At 39.2% G+C, this 18,603-nt stretch overlaps 3 protein-coding genes and 1 non-coding gene across 6 annotated transcripts; 1 reads left to right on the forward strand and 3 right to left on the reverse strand.

Moving 5' to 3' along the window:
* Nucleotides 1–1,409: 1,409 nt before the first annotated feature.
* LOC123967811 (GTPase IMAP family member 9) lies at nt 1,410–7,453 on the reverse strand. 3 transcript variants are annotated; one of them, XM_046044270.1, is made up of 4 exons: nt 7,311–7,453; nt 5,784–6,258; nt 5,485–5,683; nt 1,410–3,652 (listed from the first exon to the last, which is right to left on the reverse strand). In XM_046044270.1, the coding sequence occupies exons 1-4, from the start codon at nt 7,339–7,341 to the stop codon at nt 3,590–3,592; spliced, it is 768 nt and encodes a 255-aa protein (XP_045900226.1). In that variant the 5' UTR covers nt 7,342–7,453; the 3' UTR covers nt 1,410–3,589. The 3 variants fall into 3 exon arrangements, with proteins under 3 accessions (XP_045900226.1, XP_045900152.1, XP_045900058.1); XM_046044196.1 differs by having other exon boundaries at nt 5,485–6,258; XM_046044102.1 differs by lacking the exon at nt 1,410–3,652 and having other exon boundaries at nt 5,477–6,258.
* Nucleotides 7,454–8,070: 617 nt separating this feature from the next.
* On the reverse strand, nt 8,071–11,641 carry chmp4c (charged multivesicular body protein 4C). The gene is made up of 5 exons (XM_046044515.1): nt 11,190–11,641; nt 10,484–10,661; nt 9,653–9,761; nt 9,367–9,493; nt 8,071–8,601 (listed from the first exon to the last, which is right to left on the reverse strand). Exons 1-5 carry the CDS (start codon nt 11,410–11,412, stop codon nt 8,540–8,542), a joined length of 699 nt encoding a protein of 232 aa, XP_045900471.1. The 5' UTR covers nt 11,413–11,641; the 3' UTR covers nt 8,071–8,539.
* Nucleotides 11,642–11,818: 177 nt separating this feature from the next.
* On the forward strand, nt 11,819–16,841 carry zfand1 (zinc finger, AN1-type domain 1). Its single transcript, XM_046044400.1, has 8 exons — nt 11,819–11,927; nt 12,424–12,466; nt 13,521–13,560; nt 13,673–13,800; nt 13,930–14,021; nt 14,162–14,280; nt 14,655–14,810; nt 16,604–16,841. The coding sequence occupies exons 1-8, from the start codon at nt 11,873–11,875 to the stop codon at nt 16,778–16,780; spliced, it is 810 nt and encodes a 269-aa protein (XP_045900356.1). The 5' UTR covers nt 11,819–11,872; the 3' UTR covers nt 16,781–16,841.
* A 138-nt stretch (nt 16,842–16,979) lies between these two features.
* trnar-ccg lies at nt 16,980–17,052 on the reverse strand. Its single transcript has one exon. It is a non-coding gene; the product is annotated as a tRNA-Arg (tRNA).
* Nucleotides 17,053–18,603: the final 1,551 nt, after the last annotated feature.

The following is an 18,603-nucleotide window of genomic DNA, read 5'->3' on the forward strand; positions in this document are numbered from 1 at the left end:
TGCACTCTTGTTGATGTGTGTAACTGCTTGTTTTTCATTTAGGCTTTATTTCTAGAAGGAGAACATTATATATAAAGCTACTCCCACTGTTTGATGAAGCAGCTGGAAAACTGAAACCCGTATCCATTATTCTGGTTTAAATGCCACCCTAAAAATACATGCCAAATTATTTAAATAAGAACTTGGGACATTAATTTGGATGAAAGCCAGAGTTAGACTGACAGAGAGCTGAACACTTTCTGTCCACGCTCATTTTGCCAAGTCAATCACTTGATTACAAAATCATCCCACAGCTTCATGCAGCCCATTTCTCTGTATATTTTCTTCCTTACATCATCTATATCTGTCCTGAAAGAGAGCCTGAAAAATGCTGTCTGGTTTATGTGAAATCCTTGGGTCAGGTAGATAGTGGAGCTGCTTCCCTGCAGATTGAAGAGATAAGAGCTCTACAGAGAGAAAGCTGAGCATGCAAGACAGCAAAGGGTAACTGGCAGCAACTGACTTTTTAAACGTAAGCTTGGTACAGTAGCGAGTAGGAAATAAAAGAGAATTAAACCTCTGTGGTGTTTGGCACTAGAGCTGTAACTCAAAGATGGAGTTGGGAAGTAATGAAGTTTGATACATAAAGACAGGCTCTGCTCATTTTCAACAACAATAAGTGGGTGTTGACATTCCCCACATCAAGTTAATAAATTTATTGCAAGGTCATACCAGTCCTGTGAATCATGCTGCTGTTCTTATAAGCATGTCCCATCATCCCTATGACCTGATGTTTTACTGCCATCTGCTGGTCCAACTACAGAATACAGAAAAAACAGGTGTGATGGCTACACTCTAAGGTTAAATCATTATGTTTCAGTAATTTATTTCTTATTTTTTAATTAGCACATTACAAAATCACATCTAACACATTATGACAGTCTTGTCATATTCAGGATATTTACTGTGCTAGATTAGTTTATAAGCTTTAGGGCTGAGTGATCAAGTCGAATCGAGTAATCCATAAGTGTGCAACTATTTTAAAAGTTGATTAATTGTTTCAGTTATTTTTCAAGCAACAATGCTCCTCTGGTTCCATCTTCGCAAATCTGAAGGTTTTAAGGCTTTTATGTGTCATGATAAAATGTAATCTTTGGGTTTTGGACTGTTGGTTGGAGAAAACAATCAAGACATCACCACAGGCTCTGAGAAATAATGATTTTCACTTTTTCACTTTTGTGTTGTTTTTTTTTACATTTCAGACAAAATAAATAGATTAATCAAAAAGAAAGCCCCAGTAAACATTACAGCTGTCTTGCAGTTACTGCCCAAGGCATTTTAAAATCACACATCAAAGACATCGTTTCATAAATGAAAGAGGCACTTTTCAGTGAAAAAGTCTTCAAATATTCAAGGAACAGAGCCCAGAGTTTAATCAAAATGTACATTTATTTGGACCTAACAGAAAGACAACACAGTGCAGCTCTTAAAATAAAGCAATTCCATCTTTTACAAAGAAATCTGTAAATAGTGTTGGCCAGTAAGACATGCTCCACATCTACAAAGGGAACAGCCCAGAGACAAGTTCTTCACTCATTAATTTCTTAAGAGTAACTTGATTCACGTGCTGGACTTGGAACGTAACTAAATCGCCATTACAACCACTGCTACAAAGGCGGGTTATATTATGTTTTATGCCTAGTAGCAGTATTTGTATATCCTATACGCCCTGACCTTATTTTTGTGACTCTTCCCCTTTTATATACTAAATAATTAGTTGTTCCATGTTGATCTGAAAACTCAACAGAGTTACCAAATACATTATGACCCACATCCTCAGAAGTGTTGGTACTTGTGTTTATTAAAAGTATAAGTCTTTTTTTTCATTACATGTCAGTAATATTGAGTCCTTTAGGGACCAGTGTATAACAGCTCTGCAGCAGGCCTGTTTCCTGTCTCATATTTCTGTATAAAATGTCAACAAACATGCCTGTATTTGTCCACACGGGGTCAAACAGTCATAGTGGATGTATAAGTATACAGCATTCCTACGATAAAAGACTTTAGGTCAGCTGTCCTAAATCTCGGCTATCAGGGCCTCGCCGGGTTTTCTATATCCGACCGTCTTGGTGATTGCGTTCAGATCAAATCTTGGTCCAGTGGGCCAAGAGTAAGAACTAATCTGTGACATAATTTTCAACCAGGGTCTATGAAACTTACAGCCACCCTAACGATGTTATTAGTACCCGATTCACACCCACATTTCACCAGGTTAACTAAAACTAAACTAGTCCCAAGAACAACTGAGGAAAATGACATGTGAACTGATCTGCATGGCTTAGCTAACAGTGGCATGGATTTACAACTGTTTATGCTTTGTGCAGCTCGACCAGTCCTATTTTACGGCACCATAAAAACAAGAGGTAGGACTGCAGATATTCAACAGGGGTCACACAAACATGGTTAACTACATTATCTAACCACTGTATAATTCCTTAAACTGGGCCTGTGACACCTTTTACTTGATTAATCTGGTGGTCCGTAAGGCTCAAATACATGCCTGCTGGACGCCAAAGATTTCACCAGTTTTCACCAACATTCTTGTTTTTCTACAAACAAAAACTCACTGTGGAGTTTAATTGTAAACAAACTGAAGTTATGTTGACATTCAGTACTTTTGAAAAACAAGAAGCTTTAAGGTACTCTAAAATGTGCTGAATGCTTCCTCATCAAACATATGCAAAGAACAAAAAATAAGACATAATATTAAAATATTTTATATCCTGCATTGTTTTTACATCCATGTTTGCTTGCTAGTCGTCTTCTTCACTGCCTTTGTTGGCGCATTGTACTGTTGTTCTACAAAACCAAAGTATGTTTCGTTTACAGAGTATCAACAAGGAAAATCAGCAAACTTTTAAAACTCAGGGCTTAAACTGGTGAATATTTGTCTTTTCTGAAAACGATATATCAATTATCAAAACAGTTATTGCAGCTCTCCCTCTGCCACAAAGTGATAAACATCTGAAAGGTCCATTTAAGGGAAATGAAATCACTCCTTTAAGGCAACAGACAAAAATCAATAACCGCTCAAGTGCTTTAAACCATATGCTGAGAGTGTAATAAACATTGTAGCATACGAAAAGCATTTATAGTTTGGTCACAAAAAATGGGAATCAATTCCCTCAACAGATAGATATAATATCATAGTAACAATTTAGTAGTGCAGTTGTGCCATTGCTATCCGCCATGACTAAGTAGGGCACGTGTTGGGTTTCTAAATGCTGGCCTGTTACCTGTGAAACAGCGTGTGCTTCCTTGTTTTTAGATTAAATTAAATCCAATCCTTCCCATCATACAGCCTTCAAGACACTATAACAAACCTATGAACAAATATTCAAAACATCATCATGTGTTAAACTGGGGATATAAATCTTTGGACAGCGCGAAAAAAGTTGAGAATCATATAGAATGCACAAAACTAAAACACACAGTAATGTCTGATTAAAAAATAAATAAAATAAGCCATAACTGCTTTGTGTTCAGCAACATTTCTAGCATTAAACCCCTTTTTCTTTCTTGTCAAATAAGCACCGTTGCCATCGGTACATTAAGGTGGAGGCTCAGTTCGTCGTGGTTTAGTGGGTCCATCAGCCATGAGAGTCTTGTTAATCTAGAATCAAACACACAGTGCATTATTAAGAGATTTCACACAAAGGCGAACTTAATTCACACACATTTAGCTAAACTACTGTGGTATTACTATATTATCATAGTGGTGTTAAAGAGGAACAATGGCTTGTTTAGTGTCTATGTTTGTCTGTCATGGGTTGTTATGAGGACAGAGGAGGAAAGTGTCAAATCTAGGGCTGCACGATTATTCTAATCGCAATCGCAGACAGAGAGACATTGTCAGCAGTTGAAGCGGTAAGATAGAAGAAAACAGGGAGAAGAGAAGGAAGGTTTGTGTTTAGCTAGCTGACCATTAAACGTTCTCTTTATTGGTGCCTTTTGTTATTCAACACGTTCAACTTTTCACAGAGCTGACGTGCTTGTCAGTCACTTTTCATCAACCGACCAATCATAGCCTGGATGGGGCGGGACATTAAAAAAAAGTTTAACGTGCTACAGCAAACTTTAAAATGTTATACAATATGATTATTGACAAGTTAGTACGTAGAATTAATAAAGTAGAGACCAATATAATTTTCTTGCACAAGGATTAAATAAATAAAAACAACCCACAGAAATTAAACAGCTGTAATTGGATTTAATTTTCAACTAGTGGTTAAACAGTAAACTATTAGATGAAATTATGATGAATATAATAATATATTATTGTTACAGGCTACTAACAGCATACTTTTAACTGAACATTATACTCTTTATTATTATTTTTTAATATTATAACATAAATAAACATTATGTGTACTTATGTTATAATATTAAACTGATGCACTCATGTATACTAGTTCCTCCTCCAGGTTGTGGATAGAGTCTCTGCAGTGGACAGATGTAGATTTAGCCAGAGTCGCGATGCCAGGTGCCGATATTTGCTCCTTCTAGCCGCCTCCTCCATAGAGCAACACGCTCCCCTTGTTCTCTTTTACTTTTGTTTTACTAGTTATTGTTATAAATACTGTTTATCGTTTAACTTTGTTCAAGTTGAGAAATACACATTTCAAAATGTCACAAATTGCATTCGCAAATTGCAATATTGTCCACAATAATCGCAATAAGACTTTTTCTCCAAATCGTGCAGCTCTACTCAAATCAGAGCAGACAAGTGTGTTGAGAAACATGTTGCTTAATCGCTGCTGCAATCTAAGTTTCACACATATCTGCTTTGAAAGGCTCCAGGACATAAAGCTGCTATTATCAATATATTGATAACAAAGAAATTAAATGACTACGTGGGATATGAAAGGGGTGCTCATTATCACTGGTCTCTGCACTTCCCCTCAGCTCTGCAGAGCGTTTTAGTGCTTTCAGCTCATTGATTTGGTTTAACGGGCTGAATCTTCACTGTTTTAGTTCAATCATTTTTATCAAAAGCTCTTAAACCCACTGTACACTACCTGCTGGGCAACAAACAGCAGACAGACACAGTTAGCGATTGGCTGGTGAACAGCTAAAAGAGCGTGAATATTGGACTTTGTCTCCGTGTGTATATAAGCAAGTGTTTGCTGACACATTCATCATATCAACTTAAAAGTTCACAGTTTATATCTGGCTGTTCATCTACTACGTTCAAAAGCTAGCCAATAACTTGCATTTGGTAGAGCAGAGTCAGGTATGTTCATCACTATTAGCAGCTCCTTACATACAAGTAATCATGTGATCCATTGTTAACATAAAAATATTGATTATGGATGTTGATCCAAGCTTTAAATTAATTTAATTTGGTCTTTAATTCTAATCTTTAATAAACAGAAAGGTCCTTCAAGACACACAAACATTCTGCGACTTCACTTTCTTGAGAGCAGAGATAAGCACATCACTCACTGGAAAGCGGCTCCACCTCCATGGCTTTGGACAAAGCCAGCCCCGAGTTCTGTTTGGGCCGTGCCCCCAGCTCCCGCACCTCCCTGGCTGGATTCTGGTTCTCATCCAGAGGTTTCTTCTCTTTCTCCACCTCCTCCAGACTGTAGTAGCCACCCTCCTCTGCCACCATCTTCTCCACTCTCTCCAGCAAGTGTCCCACCTGGGGATGCTCCCCGAATATGCAGTTATTAATGACAAAATACCTTCGCTTACACTTTTCCAGCACCCACTTCAAGTCCTTGCCCTCCCTGCGAATGTACCTCTCGATTGAAATGGTCCTCAACACCTCGGCCCAGCTAAAAACCACAATCGTATGCTTCCACACGCGCTCACCGAAGAGGCTCACGTGCTCCTCAATGCGAGCACGGTCCACCTCCGTGAACATGCCCACGGGGATGACAAGCAGGAAGGCATGTGGACCTGGAGGGCAAAGAGATGCACCCCTCACAATCTCGTCTTTATAGGAGGGTGGTGTATCCTGGGCAGAGAACCAGCCTGGAGTGTCCACGACAGTCACCTGCCGCTCCAGCACCTCCGCCTGTCTCTTCACACAGAACTCGGCTGCTCGCTCCAAGCGAAACTCCTCTCGGCCTATGATGGTGTTTCCAGTCAAGCTTTTCCCCGGCCACCTCCAGCCCAGCATCACCAGACGAACTTCAGGCAGGCGGTTAGCCACCTTGGCTGCAGCTGCTGCTGCCTTTTTGGCCTCCTCTTCTGATCCAGATGCATCTCCGGCTGTGGTAAGTAAATTTATATATTTCAGTCACGCTGTCAAACTATGTTATAAAGAGTTAATACACTAACTATGATTATTTCAATTATCAATTAATCAGGAGGTCTGTAACATGTCATGTATAAATTTCCCAAACCACAAGGTTAAATTAGCTTGTTTTGTCCAATCAACAGTCCTAAATCCAAAGATACTCACTGTACTATCACAGACGGCTGCAAAAACTAGTGAATATTCACATTTAAGAAGTTGAAACCTGTCCTTTTTATTATTTTAGCAAAGGAAAGTACATACAATATTTATTGATAGTCAAAAATTGTAAGCGTGAATTTTCTGTAGATCAACAAATTGTTTATTTGACTAATAATTGACAGGAAGGGATGTATGTCACACTACATTGTGCAAAGAGAGATTTTGAAAGTATTCTAACGAAAAAAAAATTCCCACTCCCTCCCTTCAGGCCTCCGTCCAAAGCCACTCCCCTAAAACACATAGACAGGTAGATCTTCCACAGATACAGGATTGTTGTTATTTTTGTGTCAGAGCATTTATTGTTTGATGTCGGGATGTAAAGATATTTTCAACAAAGAATGCTTCGGGAATTAATTGCCTACCTCAGCATTAATGTATATTACAGTTTACACCTTTTCGGCTACCATATAAACTCTTCTGAACACCTAATTGGTTTATTTATATTGGTTCTCTGCATTTCATTATAACGTAACCCAACCTTTCCAAATAAAAACGATTGTCCATCAAGTTAGCAGGAAGAGCTAATGAAGTAATTTCTAAGAACTTAGCCTGCCAACACACTGCTCAAGTTATGAGACTAACTTAGTGTACAATAGTGTAAGAACAAAACAAAAGTAGGTGAAATATGTCTTAACAGTGTCTGTTGTACCATATTACGTGTGAAACGTGTCAAATTCCGGTTTGGGGGTAACGTTAACAATGTTCCGCGCTAACGTTACTTTAACAGCCACGGAAAATCCCATATTTGTTTCACAACTTTTAAACATTACAGCTATAAAAAAAGATATTAAAGTTACTGGCTCACCAGCTGCCTGAAGTGGTTTACTCGCATCCATACTTGGTTTTACTCCGAATAGTGGTTTTATTCAGATATAAATCGTCTTTGGGAGGCTAGGAGCCGGACAAGAAGGACTTCCTCCTACCTGATGACACAACTCGAAACTACAGCTTTCGACATCTCCCACCAGCTTTGCGTCAAGTCCCGCCCCTACTCTGTCTCTGATTGGCTAACACTGAACCTAACCCTAAGTTCAACCAACCAGCACATTGAGGCAACGAGTATTAGCCAATCAAAGGCAGAGTTGGCGGAAGGTGGGGGAAAAGACAACATATAATGACGTTTGTTCCAGCCTCATCTTTCAAAATAAAAGCAGGACAAAAACGGATGCGCGATAACTAAAGAAAAGTGACATGAATGTAAATATATAGGATTATTATAATTATTAGTAAACTGAAATGTATTTTAAACACGCGTTAAAAATAAAAGTGTGTAAAATATATGCATCAAACAATGTAAAACAGTGTAAATATTAATAATTAGAAATATAAATAAGAAATTAGTTGAAATTTACAGTATATTGCAGTATGAATGCCAGAGTATTTCACAATTGAATTACTGCACAAAATCAGTGTGGTGTCAAGTCTGTATTGTACCATTGAAAATATAATTTATAAATAAATTATAGGGTTATTGCTGCTGCAAGGGGTGGAATTAGTCCAAGGGCCAGTCTATTCTGAGGTAGATATTCTCCAGCAATATAATAAATTATGACAATACTATTAGACAATGTAGGGGACTGTTTTATTGTTGAACATTGATAGAGCAATATATTTACAACATTAATTCAAAATCAGACTTTATTTACAGCTGTATGAAATACAGTTTAGCATTCTGCTCTGTATGAAAAACATCAGTAATTTCCTTATGTCTTAATTAGCCCTAAGAAAGTAGTGCATTATGTACACAGAGTAAGTAAGAATGATAACAGTAAAGAAAGGAAAACTGAAAAAGAGAAAATAAGAGAAAAATCTAAAATGCAGTTTGTTGATTCCTTCACTTAAATTTTGTTATTTCTTAATAAATATAACCTGTAAAGTTACCGTCACACAAATGTTAAAAAACGATTATTTAAAAAATAATAATAATGCATTTTCCCTAAAAACCTTTAAAATTAACTTAAAAAGCTAAAACAAAAAAAACATGAGATGTGTATGTTAATTTCTCTAAGGGAGATGCTGTCTTAGTTGCTGTGGTTAGGTTGCCCACGATGCCAACATACGCATGTCGTCATCTTCTTCAACCCTTTTCTTGGTTGCTGTAAAAAGAAGGAAACAGTCAACAATGAATGCTACCAAATTATTATGGAACATGTATCAGGGTTAAGGCTATACCTAAGGATTAATTGAATTACTGATAGCAATAATGATTATTTCCCCCATTAATGGATTCCTTTTTAATCTTCAAATATGTTTAAAGTGACACCCTGGTGACACAGGTGCCAACCATAAACGGCAACATCTCCGCTCTGCATCTCCATCTGTCTCGCTCTCTCTCTCCCCTCACCTCCTTTCACTTCCGCACTGTCACTATCAACTAAAAAATTACCTCGAAAGATCATATAAAAAGTGAAAATGTTTGAAAATTTTACATGGCCATGATAAGTTATTCAAAAAAGCCAGTAAGGATGTCTTCACATTGATGTTTTTTGTTTGACTAACAGTTTTAATTGCTATGCAATAGCAGTTCAATTCTAAAATTCATATTGTGAAAGTGTCTCGTTGATTTTCAGATACATAAAGTAACCGTAGTAATTTGCCCTCTATTAGTGTTGAACCTACTTGCGCGCTCACTGGTAATTTGATGGCAATTAAATTTATAGATTTCAGTGTTAGGATAGATTGCAGTCAAGTGTCTTATCAAGAGTTAATACACTAACTATGATTATTTTCAGTATGAATTATTAATTAGGTCTGTAACATGTCATGCACAAATCCCCCAAACCCAAGCTGACACATTCAAATAGCTTGTTTTGTCCAATCAACAGTCCTAAATCCAAAGATCTCTATAATGTTGCACTTACTTGCGCGCTGCTGGGGCCGTGCTGAAGGCAGTTTGGCGCTGGGCACGCTGGGTAGTCCGCCCATACTCTTCATGTTGTTCTCAAGCTCCTCCTGTTCCAGCTCTGCGAGCTCTGCCAGCAGTTCATCCTAAGAAAGCATATAAAGTACACGGGATTTAGAGCTCGATCAGGTGCATTTTTGCCTCTCTTTGTTTTTACAGTAGAGCTGAAAATAGATTAGCAGGTGACACACAGAAAGTACAGTTAAAAACTGTGAGCGAGTGTGAATGCCAGGACAGGTAGCAACCTCATCAAATGTCTCGCCGAAAGGTCTGGAGATCGCTTCACTGATCTCTTGGGCCACATCCTGTTGCTCTGTGATGTCCTGCATCAGATCATCTATCTTATCAACGTCCCTGAAAATGAAGGTAGGGAGATAAAATAGTTTATATTAAACATCACTGTTATCTCAAGTTTAAACTTTCTACAAAAAACAACATCCCTAAATTGCATTTTTCTAACTCTTGGATGCTATAAAACAATAAATTATATCAAATTATAACATTAGAGAAGAACATTTATCAAGGTTAGGACTGCAGCTGATGATTATTAATAATGTTCCCCTTCCCCATCATTTTGTTTAAATACTCCACTTATATCCTTTTTTTTTTGATTGGACATAATGTTTATATATGCCATGTATTTGATCCTGAGGATCCCTGATTCTACTTTTATTGTATTTGATGATTACTGGTCTTTATTTATTGTATTTTTGTTTTCTTTGCACTACATTACCCCATACCGCTGTACCAAATTGATTTTCCCCCACAGGGGATCAATAAAGGAACATCTTATCGGATCTTAGACAAAAAAACCTCAAGTTTGTCCTGATTATATTATTTTCCTTATAGCTTTATGAATAAAAATAAATATTCCTGAACACTTTGATTGTGAAACTCCTTTGCAGTTTTCCCCATTGAAAACTGTACTACAAAATGTCTTGTAAAGAAACTGTTGTCTAGCTAAAGTCAAATCACTCAACGTACAAATACACAATCCTGTCAGAACTTTTAGGGGAAAGGTATCGATAGTTATAAGATTGCAGTCATCTTTTCTTGCTCACACAACAGCTCCTTACATGTTCTCGTGGACCTTCTTCATGGCCTTGGCGGCAAAGCCCATGTTCTTCAGGACCTCCGTGTTGGTGTGTGAATTCTCCAAAGCTTCCCTCTGAAACTCGATGGTGGAGAGCGTGCCATCTATCTGCGTGAGCTGCTGCTCCAAGCGCTTCTTCCTCTTCAAGGCCTGCAGGGCGGCTACAGAAAAATTGTAGATGTGAGTGACTCTTCCCTTCCTTCATTTCACACGTTTCCTCTGGTGTCGCTATTTGGCCAAGAAGTGCTGGCCCTTCGCAAACAAAAGGACACAAGGTGCCTCCCTTTTACATGGCGATGTTTATTTTTAGTCTGAGGTGGTTCAACAAGCAATGCAGCACCTCAAGGTTTCACACAAGAAAACTGTAGTAACTCAGTCCTGTCCTACAACAAAAACACACTGAACACTGTAGGTTCTTTACACAGGCTGAGAAAGTTAACAATGATTCCTTTTGTCAACTGACTTTATGTTGCTGCTACAATCAAAATTGGATAACATCGTTTCTCCTTTAAAACAATCATTGCAAGCCTATAGCTGTACACTATACTACTTCCTAGGCCTTTTTAAAACATCTTCAGCCTCCTTTAATACTTGTTCACTGTGATGTGTCCCTTGTTTACAAAACTTAATCTGAAACCATGGAGCACATAATAAACAGGTGCACAGATGTTTGCAGACTAAAGACATACCCCGCTTGTTTTTTGTGCCATTCTTCTTGGCTATCATAAGTTCCTGCTCTATCCTGTTCTCCAGGTAGGCTTGTTTCTTCGTCAGCATTTCCTCTGTTTCCCGGAGTTTGTGGATGGCCTCCTGGGCTGAAGGTCCCCCCCGTGACCGGTGGTGTCTGGACCTCGAAGAGCTCGATGAATTCGAGCTGGAGCTCCCCTTGAAAAGTTGCGAGATTTTGCTCATTTTTAGCAGCTTTGTGTGTGTAAACTGCGCAGATAGGTAAATACACGGACTCTCCCAGGCTGATAGTCGTCGTCCTTCCAGCGTCCAGTGTTTCTACAGGCGGGTGTGATGCAAGCAGATATTCCAGCTCGACGGCTTTGTGCTTCCAATTCAAACGAGCCAGTGAATGCACCTTTCACCACACCTTTCACCCTCACCTGCGTGACGTAGTGACACCTGACACTTGACGCCCTCCCCCCGAGAGCTCTTTTCTGTTGGTTGAAGTTTGATGAGAAACTTCATTTAAAATCTTGTGTGAATCTTGTGAATGTCGAGCAAATAACACACAAATAGCAAACTACTTGCATTAATTCAATTTGAAAAGTAAAGTAAATCATTTAAATCACAATCTCAGTCACGTGACGTGACGTCAGGGGTCAAAGTTCGTGTTGACACCCGCAGACTCACGGCTAAATATAATATGGCTGAATTAGACATTGGCAAGCATTGTCAGATCGACTCCTGCAATCAGACAGGTCCGTTTCATCTCCAGCCGAGCTGCAGTAAACACATATGTTGACGTTTGGCATTATTCTGCCGTTTCTGTTAATATAAAACACACAGAGCCTCTCTTTAGCGTAGTTAGCCTGTCAGCTAGCTGGTGTTAGCATTGTTTGGCTGAACCTGTTAGCTCGCTACTTTAGCTAAACAGCTAACCGCCAAATAAATGGTTTTAATGTGGGTAGTGTTACATTTTGTAAACATATATAAGCTTCGTATTAGACACTGTTTATAGTGGAGAAACTGCGTTTGGGTCTCAGGTGTCTCAGTAAAAGTGTCTGCCCAGATTCAAATGAGAAATGCAATGCAGAAACTGTGGTATCTAAGTTACTTATATCATTAAGTTACATCTCGGGCATCAACCCAAATATCTAGTACCTGATATACAGATTCTGACAGAGTTGGAAAACACTGAGGTGTCTGTGTTTTAGTTGTTGAGACTAATTGAATTTGTTTTCCTCATTCTTCTAGATTTCCTTCCATTTGTTTGTGATTTGTGCAGCGGTGTTTTCTGGTAAGAATTCGCCATCTCCTATTGCAAATCCATTTACATAGATGAAATATAATAAAGTAATTCTATCACACTGTATAACTACTCAACTTAAAGAAAGACAACATATTACTTTCTAGAAGAAAATTATAATCTGCAAAGGAATTACTAGTAACAACTACCTGCTGATATTATCCATTTATATATATCAGTTTTATTATCAGTTTATATATATATATATAGATAGATAGATAGATAGATAGATATATATATCTGTGTATGTAGAGAGAGAGAGAGAGATGAACTTCAATTAAAACCCTTGTCCTGTTTAGATGCTAGATTAATGGCCTGGTGTGGCTACACGTTTTGACAAATAATTGCAGGTCTTAATTAGACATCTAGTCTGGTTTTTATAGGAGTCCTTTGGATGTATAAAACCTCTTAAAGCCCACCGGGTCACCTGCTTGAGCAAGTTCTAAGCTGCTTAAATCACACATACAAATATAAATGTTAGATATGGACGTGCTATACATCGTAAGATCAGTTAGATTCTCCACATTTCAATCGTGAAGATAATTTTTGCAAAAATAATTCAGATCTACCATTGTATCGTAAACAAGATCAATAATAATAATCGTAAATAATCAATTTGATTGTAACATGTTTCCTGTCTTTGCTGAACTAGATTTTTGTGCAAAAGGAATTAAAGGCCCGGACTATTGATTGTTTTACGGTGTTTGCTTGTCCTCCAGTTTTTTTAAACATATCTTGGTCACAAACCTTTTAACAACCAAATGTAAGCCATCCTAATCAAAACTGTTTGTTCATGTTATCTTAATAACTACTTTAATATTTGAGGATATATCGTTATAAGTATCTATAACATCAAAAGTCCAGTTTCAGTTAGACTATAGTAAGTACAGGTGTCAGATAGAAGCAGTAGAGAGATGTAAAAGTATGAAGTTGCACAATAGAAATAGTCATATAAAGTACGTCACAAATGTACTTTGATACTTTTTTCCACATACAGTATGTTTTGTTATTGATTAAAGATATGTGTTGATTTCATCTCTTACAGCCTTGAGCACAGAAGCAGAGAGGCCCATTCATGTTCAGAGGTGTGCTGTGGTGTTGATTATATAATGTCAACCTTTGATAAAAATTACCACAGTGACATTTTCCTCTGTCCTGTTACTTAGATACCGGCTGGTTTCCTCTGATGTTTTACAGGAGCCAGTGCGAACTGAATCCCAGACCGCTGGTGGCGGTACAAGTTATCCATGCTCACTTCAGGACTGCAAGGGCAAAGAATTGTTGCCAGTAATATGTCCGCAGTGTGAAAAACATTTCTGTTTGGCGTAGGTTTACAGTATTTTCTCTCTTTCATTAACCCTTTGATAAAACAGCATGACTTGTGTTGACCTGTACAGAGCACTCATAAACTACATACAGAAGGTCTCGTTCAAATTTCTGTTCTTGCCTTATAGCCATCGTCATCAAAATGATCACAAGTGTGAGAAGTTGGAGATCCAAAAGCCTCGAATGGCAGCCACAAAAGCGCTGGTCCAAAAGATTGTTGGTTAGTTAAAGTGTAGCACAATCACCACTAGTTGTCCACATGGGATGGGATGGGATGAACAAAATGCTGTAAATGTGTTTGTATTCCTCAACCTACTAACATGTGGATTGTGTTTATATTACTCTCTTGTGACTACTCAGAGTCAAAGGATGGATCTAAAACTAAAGGACGGAGAGGAGCAAAGAACAGTGCAACTGCAGCTAAGGTAGCATTGATGAAACTGAAGCTGCATGCTGCAGGGGACAAGGGACTTCCACAGGTAAAATCCTGTCTCTCTGTATTTATGAATAATATTACATATGGATGAAATGGTTACCAGTTTGATGATACACCGTGATAAAATTCCCGATGGTTAGTATTACCATACAAACTGTAATTATCATGATAAGCATGTTCGATTACAGCGCTTTGATAAACTCACGGTACATACTGTCCAGCATCAACAAAAGTTACCATAAGTCTCCCAGATGACATTTTTTGTCATTTTAACAATACCATCATAATACTGATAATTTTCATACCTTTTCATCTATAGTATTGCATCTTGCATATGATCTACATTGTACCTCTGTATTATTCTGTGACTGTTCTGTTGTCCAGCTGATTGCTTTCTCTTCTTTTTTGGCTTTCCAGGCAGAAAGAACATATTTTCAGGTGTTTCTTCCTAAAGAGTCCAAAGACTCGAGCCAACCCATGTTCTTCTGTTCCAAATGGAGCGTGGGAAAAGTGGTTGATTATGCAGCCACTCTCGCTGGCCTCAAGAACAACAATAACATACTCACAGCTAAGGTAATACATAGCAGGAGAAGAGTCACTGATAATCACTCCATAATCATTTTACACAACACATATACAGTGGGGAGAACAAGTATGATACACTGCTGATTTTGCAGGTTTTCCTACTTACAAAGCATGTAGAGGTCTGTAATTTTTATCATAGGTACACTTCAGCTGTGAGACCTCCTCCATACAGACCTTCTCCAGATCCAGGTTTCGGGGCTGTAGCTGGGCATTACGGACTTTCAGCTCCCTCCAAAGATTTTCTATTGTGTTCAGGACTGGAGACTGGCTAGGCCACTCCAGGACCTTGAGATGCTTCTTACGGAGCCACTCTTTAGTAGCCCTGGCTGTGTGTTTCGGGTCGTTGTCATGCAAGAAGACCCAGCCACGACCCATCTTCAATGCTCTTACTGAGGGAAGAAGGTTGTTGGCCAAGATCTCACGATACATGGCCCCATCCATCCTCCCCTCAAAACTGTGCAGTCGTCCTGTCCCCTTTGCAGAAAAGCTTGAGCAGGGGGACCTTGCGTGCGCTGCAGGATTTTAATCCATGACGGCGTGGTGTGTTACTAATGGTTTTCTTTGAGACTGTGGTCCCAGCTCTCTTAAGGTCATTGACCAGGTCCTGCCGTGTAGTTCTGGGCTGATCCCTCACCTTCCTCATGATCATTGATGCCCCACGAGGTGAGATCTTGCATGGAGCCCCAGACCGAGGGAGATTGACCGTCATCTTGAACCTCTTCCATTTTCTAATAATTGGGCCAAAAGTTGTTGCCTTCTCACCAGGGTGCTTGCCTACTGTCCTGTAGCCCATCCCAGGCTTGTGCAGATCTTCAATTTTATCCCTGATGTCCTTACACAGCTATCTGGTCTTGGCCATTGTGGAGAGGTTGGAGTCTGTTTGATTGAGTGTGTGGACAGGTGGCTTTTATACAGGTAATGAGTGGAGAACAGGAGGGCTTCTTAAAGAAGAACTAACAGGTCTGTGAGAGCCGGAATTCTTACTGGTTGGTAGGTGATCAAATACTTATGTCATGCAATAAAATGCAAATTAATTATTTAAAAATCATACAATGTGATTTTCTGGATTTTTGTTTTAGATTCTGTCTCTCACAGCTGAAGTGTACCTATGATAAAAATTACAGACCTCTACATGCTTTGTAAGTAGGAAAACCTGCAAAGTCAGCAGTGTATCAAATACTTGTTCTCCCCACTGTACATGACTAAATACTCATCTGCTTCCCTCACCTTTCATCATACTTTCTTTTGTTTCTTGAACTAACTGCTCTTGTGTTCTTCACCTTCCTTAAAAGAAGGTAAACAAGCGAAAGGCGAGGACTGTCAACAGGAAAGCTCAAACACATGACACGCAGGTGTTCGGTGTGAACACTTTCCTGCCCGCAGCATGTGACGCCAGCAGCAGAGAAACACTCTGTACAGGAAGCTGGTTAACCAGCGTTAAATGTTTTGCATGTCAATGTTTTTGAAACAATAGGGTTGAAGTTAGAAACATGAACGCCAAATAATGTTTCAACACAGTATTTTAAGTTATTCAAGTGTTCTTTCACAGTTACCTACACTGGTAGTTTATAGCTAATAATGTGTCATATTGTTGTTTTAATTGCTTTTCAACACAAAATAGAGGTTTGATCTCCTTTCCCCTATTGTACCGTCTTGTCTCCTAACACTAACTTTTTCTTACCTAACAGGCCAAGTTTTCTTCCAAACGTAACTAAATTGTAAACTTTCATTTAAGTACTCCTGGGAAAAAAACATATTGTGTATCTTCTCTCCATTTGTAGAAGCTGCGGTTATGTCATCCTCAGACAGGTGAGGCTTTCCGCATGGATGACACTTTGCTCTTGCTGCTGGCTCACCCGGATACGCCGCTGTACAATGGGGGTCATGTGATCCTGGAGTACCTGGACAATGAGTGCACAGGCCTGGAGGATGTTTCTGACTACATCACACAGACCTAGTGTGGATAATTTTTGTATGCCGTTTGTATTTCTGTCAATAAAAATGTTCTTTCTATCTAAATTTGTTACAGGTTTTATTAAAATGGAGAGCATAATACAGCATCATGTTTCAGGCAAGTTGTTTGTAAATATGTGCATGTTACACTATGTTTCAAAACACTACTGCATTATAAATTATGACATCAGACATGAGCTGTCACAACCCAGGTGGGACTTGAACCCACAATCCCCAGCTCCGGAGGCTGATGCCTTATCCATTAGGCCACTGGGTTAGTGTATCACCAGAGTTATATCTTATGTTTTACTTACAGAAAATTAGATAAACATAAAAGAGTAATAAAGTAGTTTGTACCCAATCTGCCTTCTTTTTTGTGGGTTTTATTTCATCAGCTCATTATGCTGTTGTTGCATACTTGGGGCTACATTGAGTCTTTAATGAAATCGGTCAGCGCATTTTGAGCAAATTTAGTGCAATGCAGGGTGTTTTACAATAACAAGACATAACGTTACTGCTGCGGGAGAAGCTCCAGGTGGACACCACATCTTCCTGGATTATGGACAGACAGACCACAGTTTGTGCGACTGCGGGGTGGTGTGTCTGAACGGGTGGTCATTTACATTTATTCATTTAGCTGAAGTTTTTATCCAAAGCGACTTACAATTGCTAAGTATGTCAGAGGTCGCACGCCTCTGGAGCAATGAGGGGTTAAGTGTCTTGCTCAGGGACACATGGGTGGACGGGTTATAATGGGGATTGAAACCCAGGTCTCTCACACCAAAGGTAGGAGTCTTACCCACTAGGCCATCACCACCACCGTCAGCAGCACAGGAGCACCACAGGGGACTGTTCTCTCACCATTTCACTTCACCCTGTTCACCTCAGACTTCCAATACAACACAGAGTCCTGTCATCTCCAAAAATACTCAGATATCTCTGCAGTTGTTGGGTTCATCAACGGTGGAGATGAGACTGAGTACAGGGATCTGGTTAACCACTTTGTGTTTTGGTGTAGGAACAACCACCTCCTCCTAAACGTGAAAAGGACGAAGGAGATGGTGGTGGACATTAGGAGGATCAGGAAAACAACACTGAACACCATTCACCTTCTGGGAGAGGAGGTGGAGGTGGTTGAGAACTTTAAATACCTGGGTGTGCACCTTGACAACAGGCTGGACTGGAAGTACAACACTGAGGCCATCTTCAAGAAGAAGGGCCAGAGCAGACTTTACTTCTTGAGGAAGCTTAGGTCCTTTAACGTATGCAGCAGGATGCTGTATGTTCTATCTGTCTGTTGTCGAAAGCACTATTCTCTTTGCAGCCATCTGCTGGGGCAGCAGCATCAGAGCCAGTGACAGCAAGAGACTGTACAAGCTAATAAAGAAGGCTGACTCTGTGCTGGGGTCTGCTCTGGAGCCCCTGGAGTTGGTTGTAGAGAGAAGAATGTTACACAAACTATTCAACATCATGGACAACACTTCACATCCGCAGCACAACCTGTTGGTTGGGCAGCAGAGTGCATTCAGCTGGAGACTCACACAACTCCGCTGTAGCAAGGACCGTTACAGGAAGTCCTACCCACTGCCATCAGAATACATAACAACTCTCCTCTGTGCAGGGAGAGGAGACTGAATGACATGTGATTGATAAAGGACAATACACTATATTTAAACATCATACTCAACACTCTCAATATTTGCAAGTGATACTAAATTGCACATCCTGAATATGCGCACAGTTGCACTTGTGTATAAATCTCCTATTTGTAAATATACATTCTAAATGTATTTTAAAGGAAATTTTGTACATTATATGTTATGTTAGT

Source organism: Micropterus dolomieu, linkage group LG01 (assembly GCF_021292245.1).
Source record: "Micropterus dolomieu isolate WLL.071019.BEF.003 ecotype Adirondacks linkage group LG01, ASM2129224v1, whole genome shotgun sequence".
In the NCBI taxonomy this organism is placed as follows: Eukaryota; Metazoa; Chordata; class Actinopteri; order Centrarchiformes; family Centrarchidae; genus Micropterus; species Micropterus dolomieu.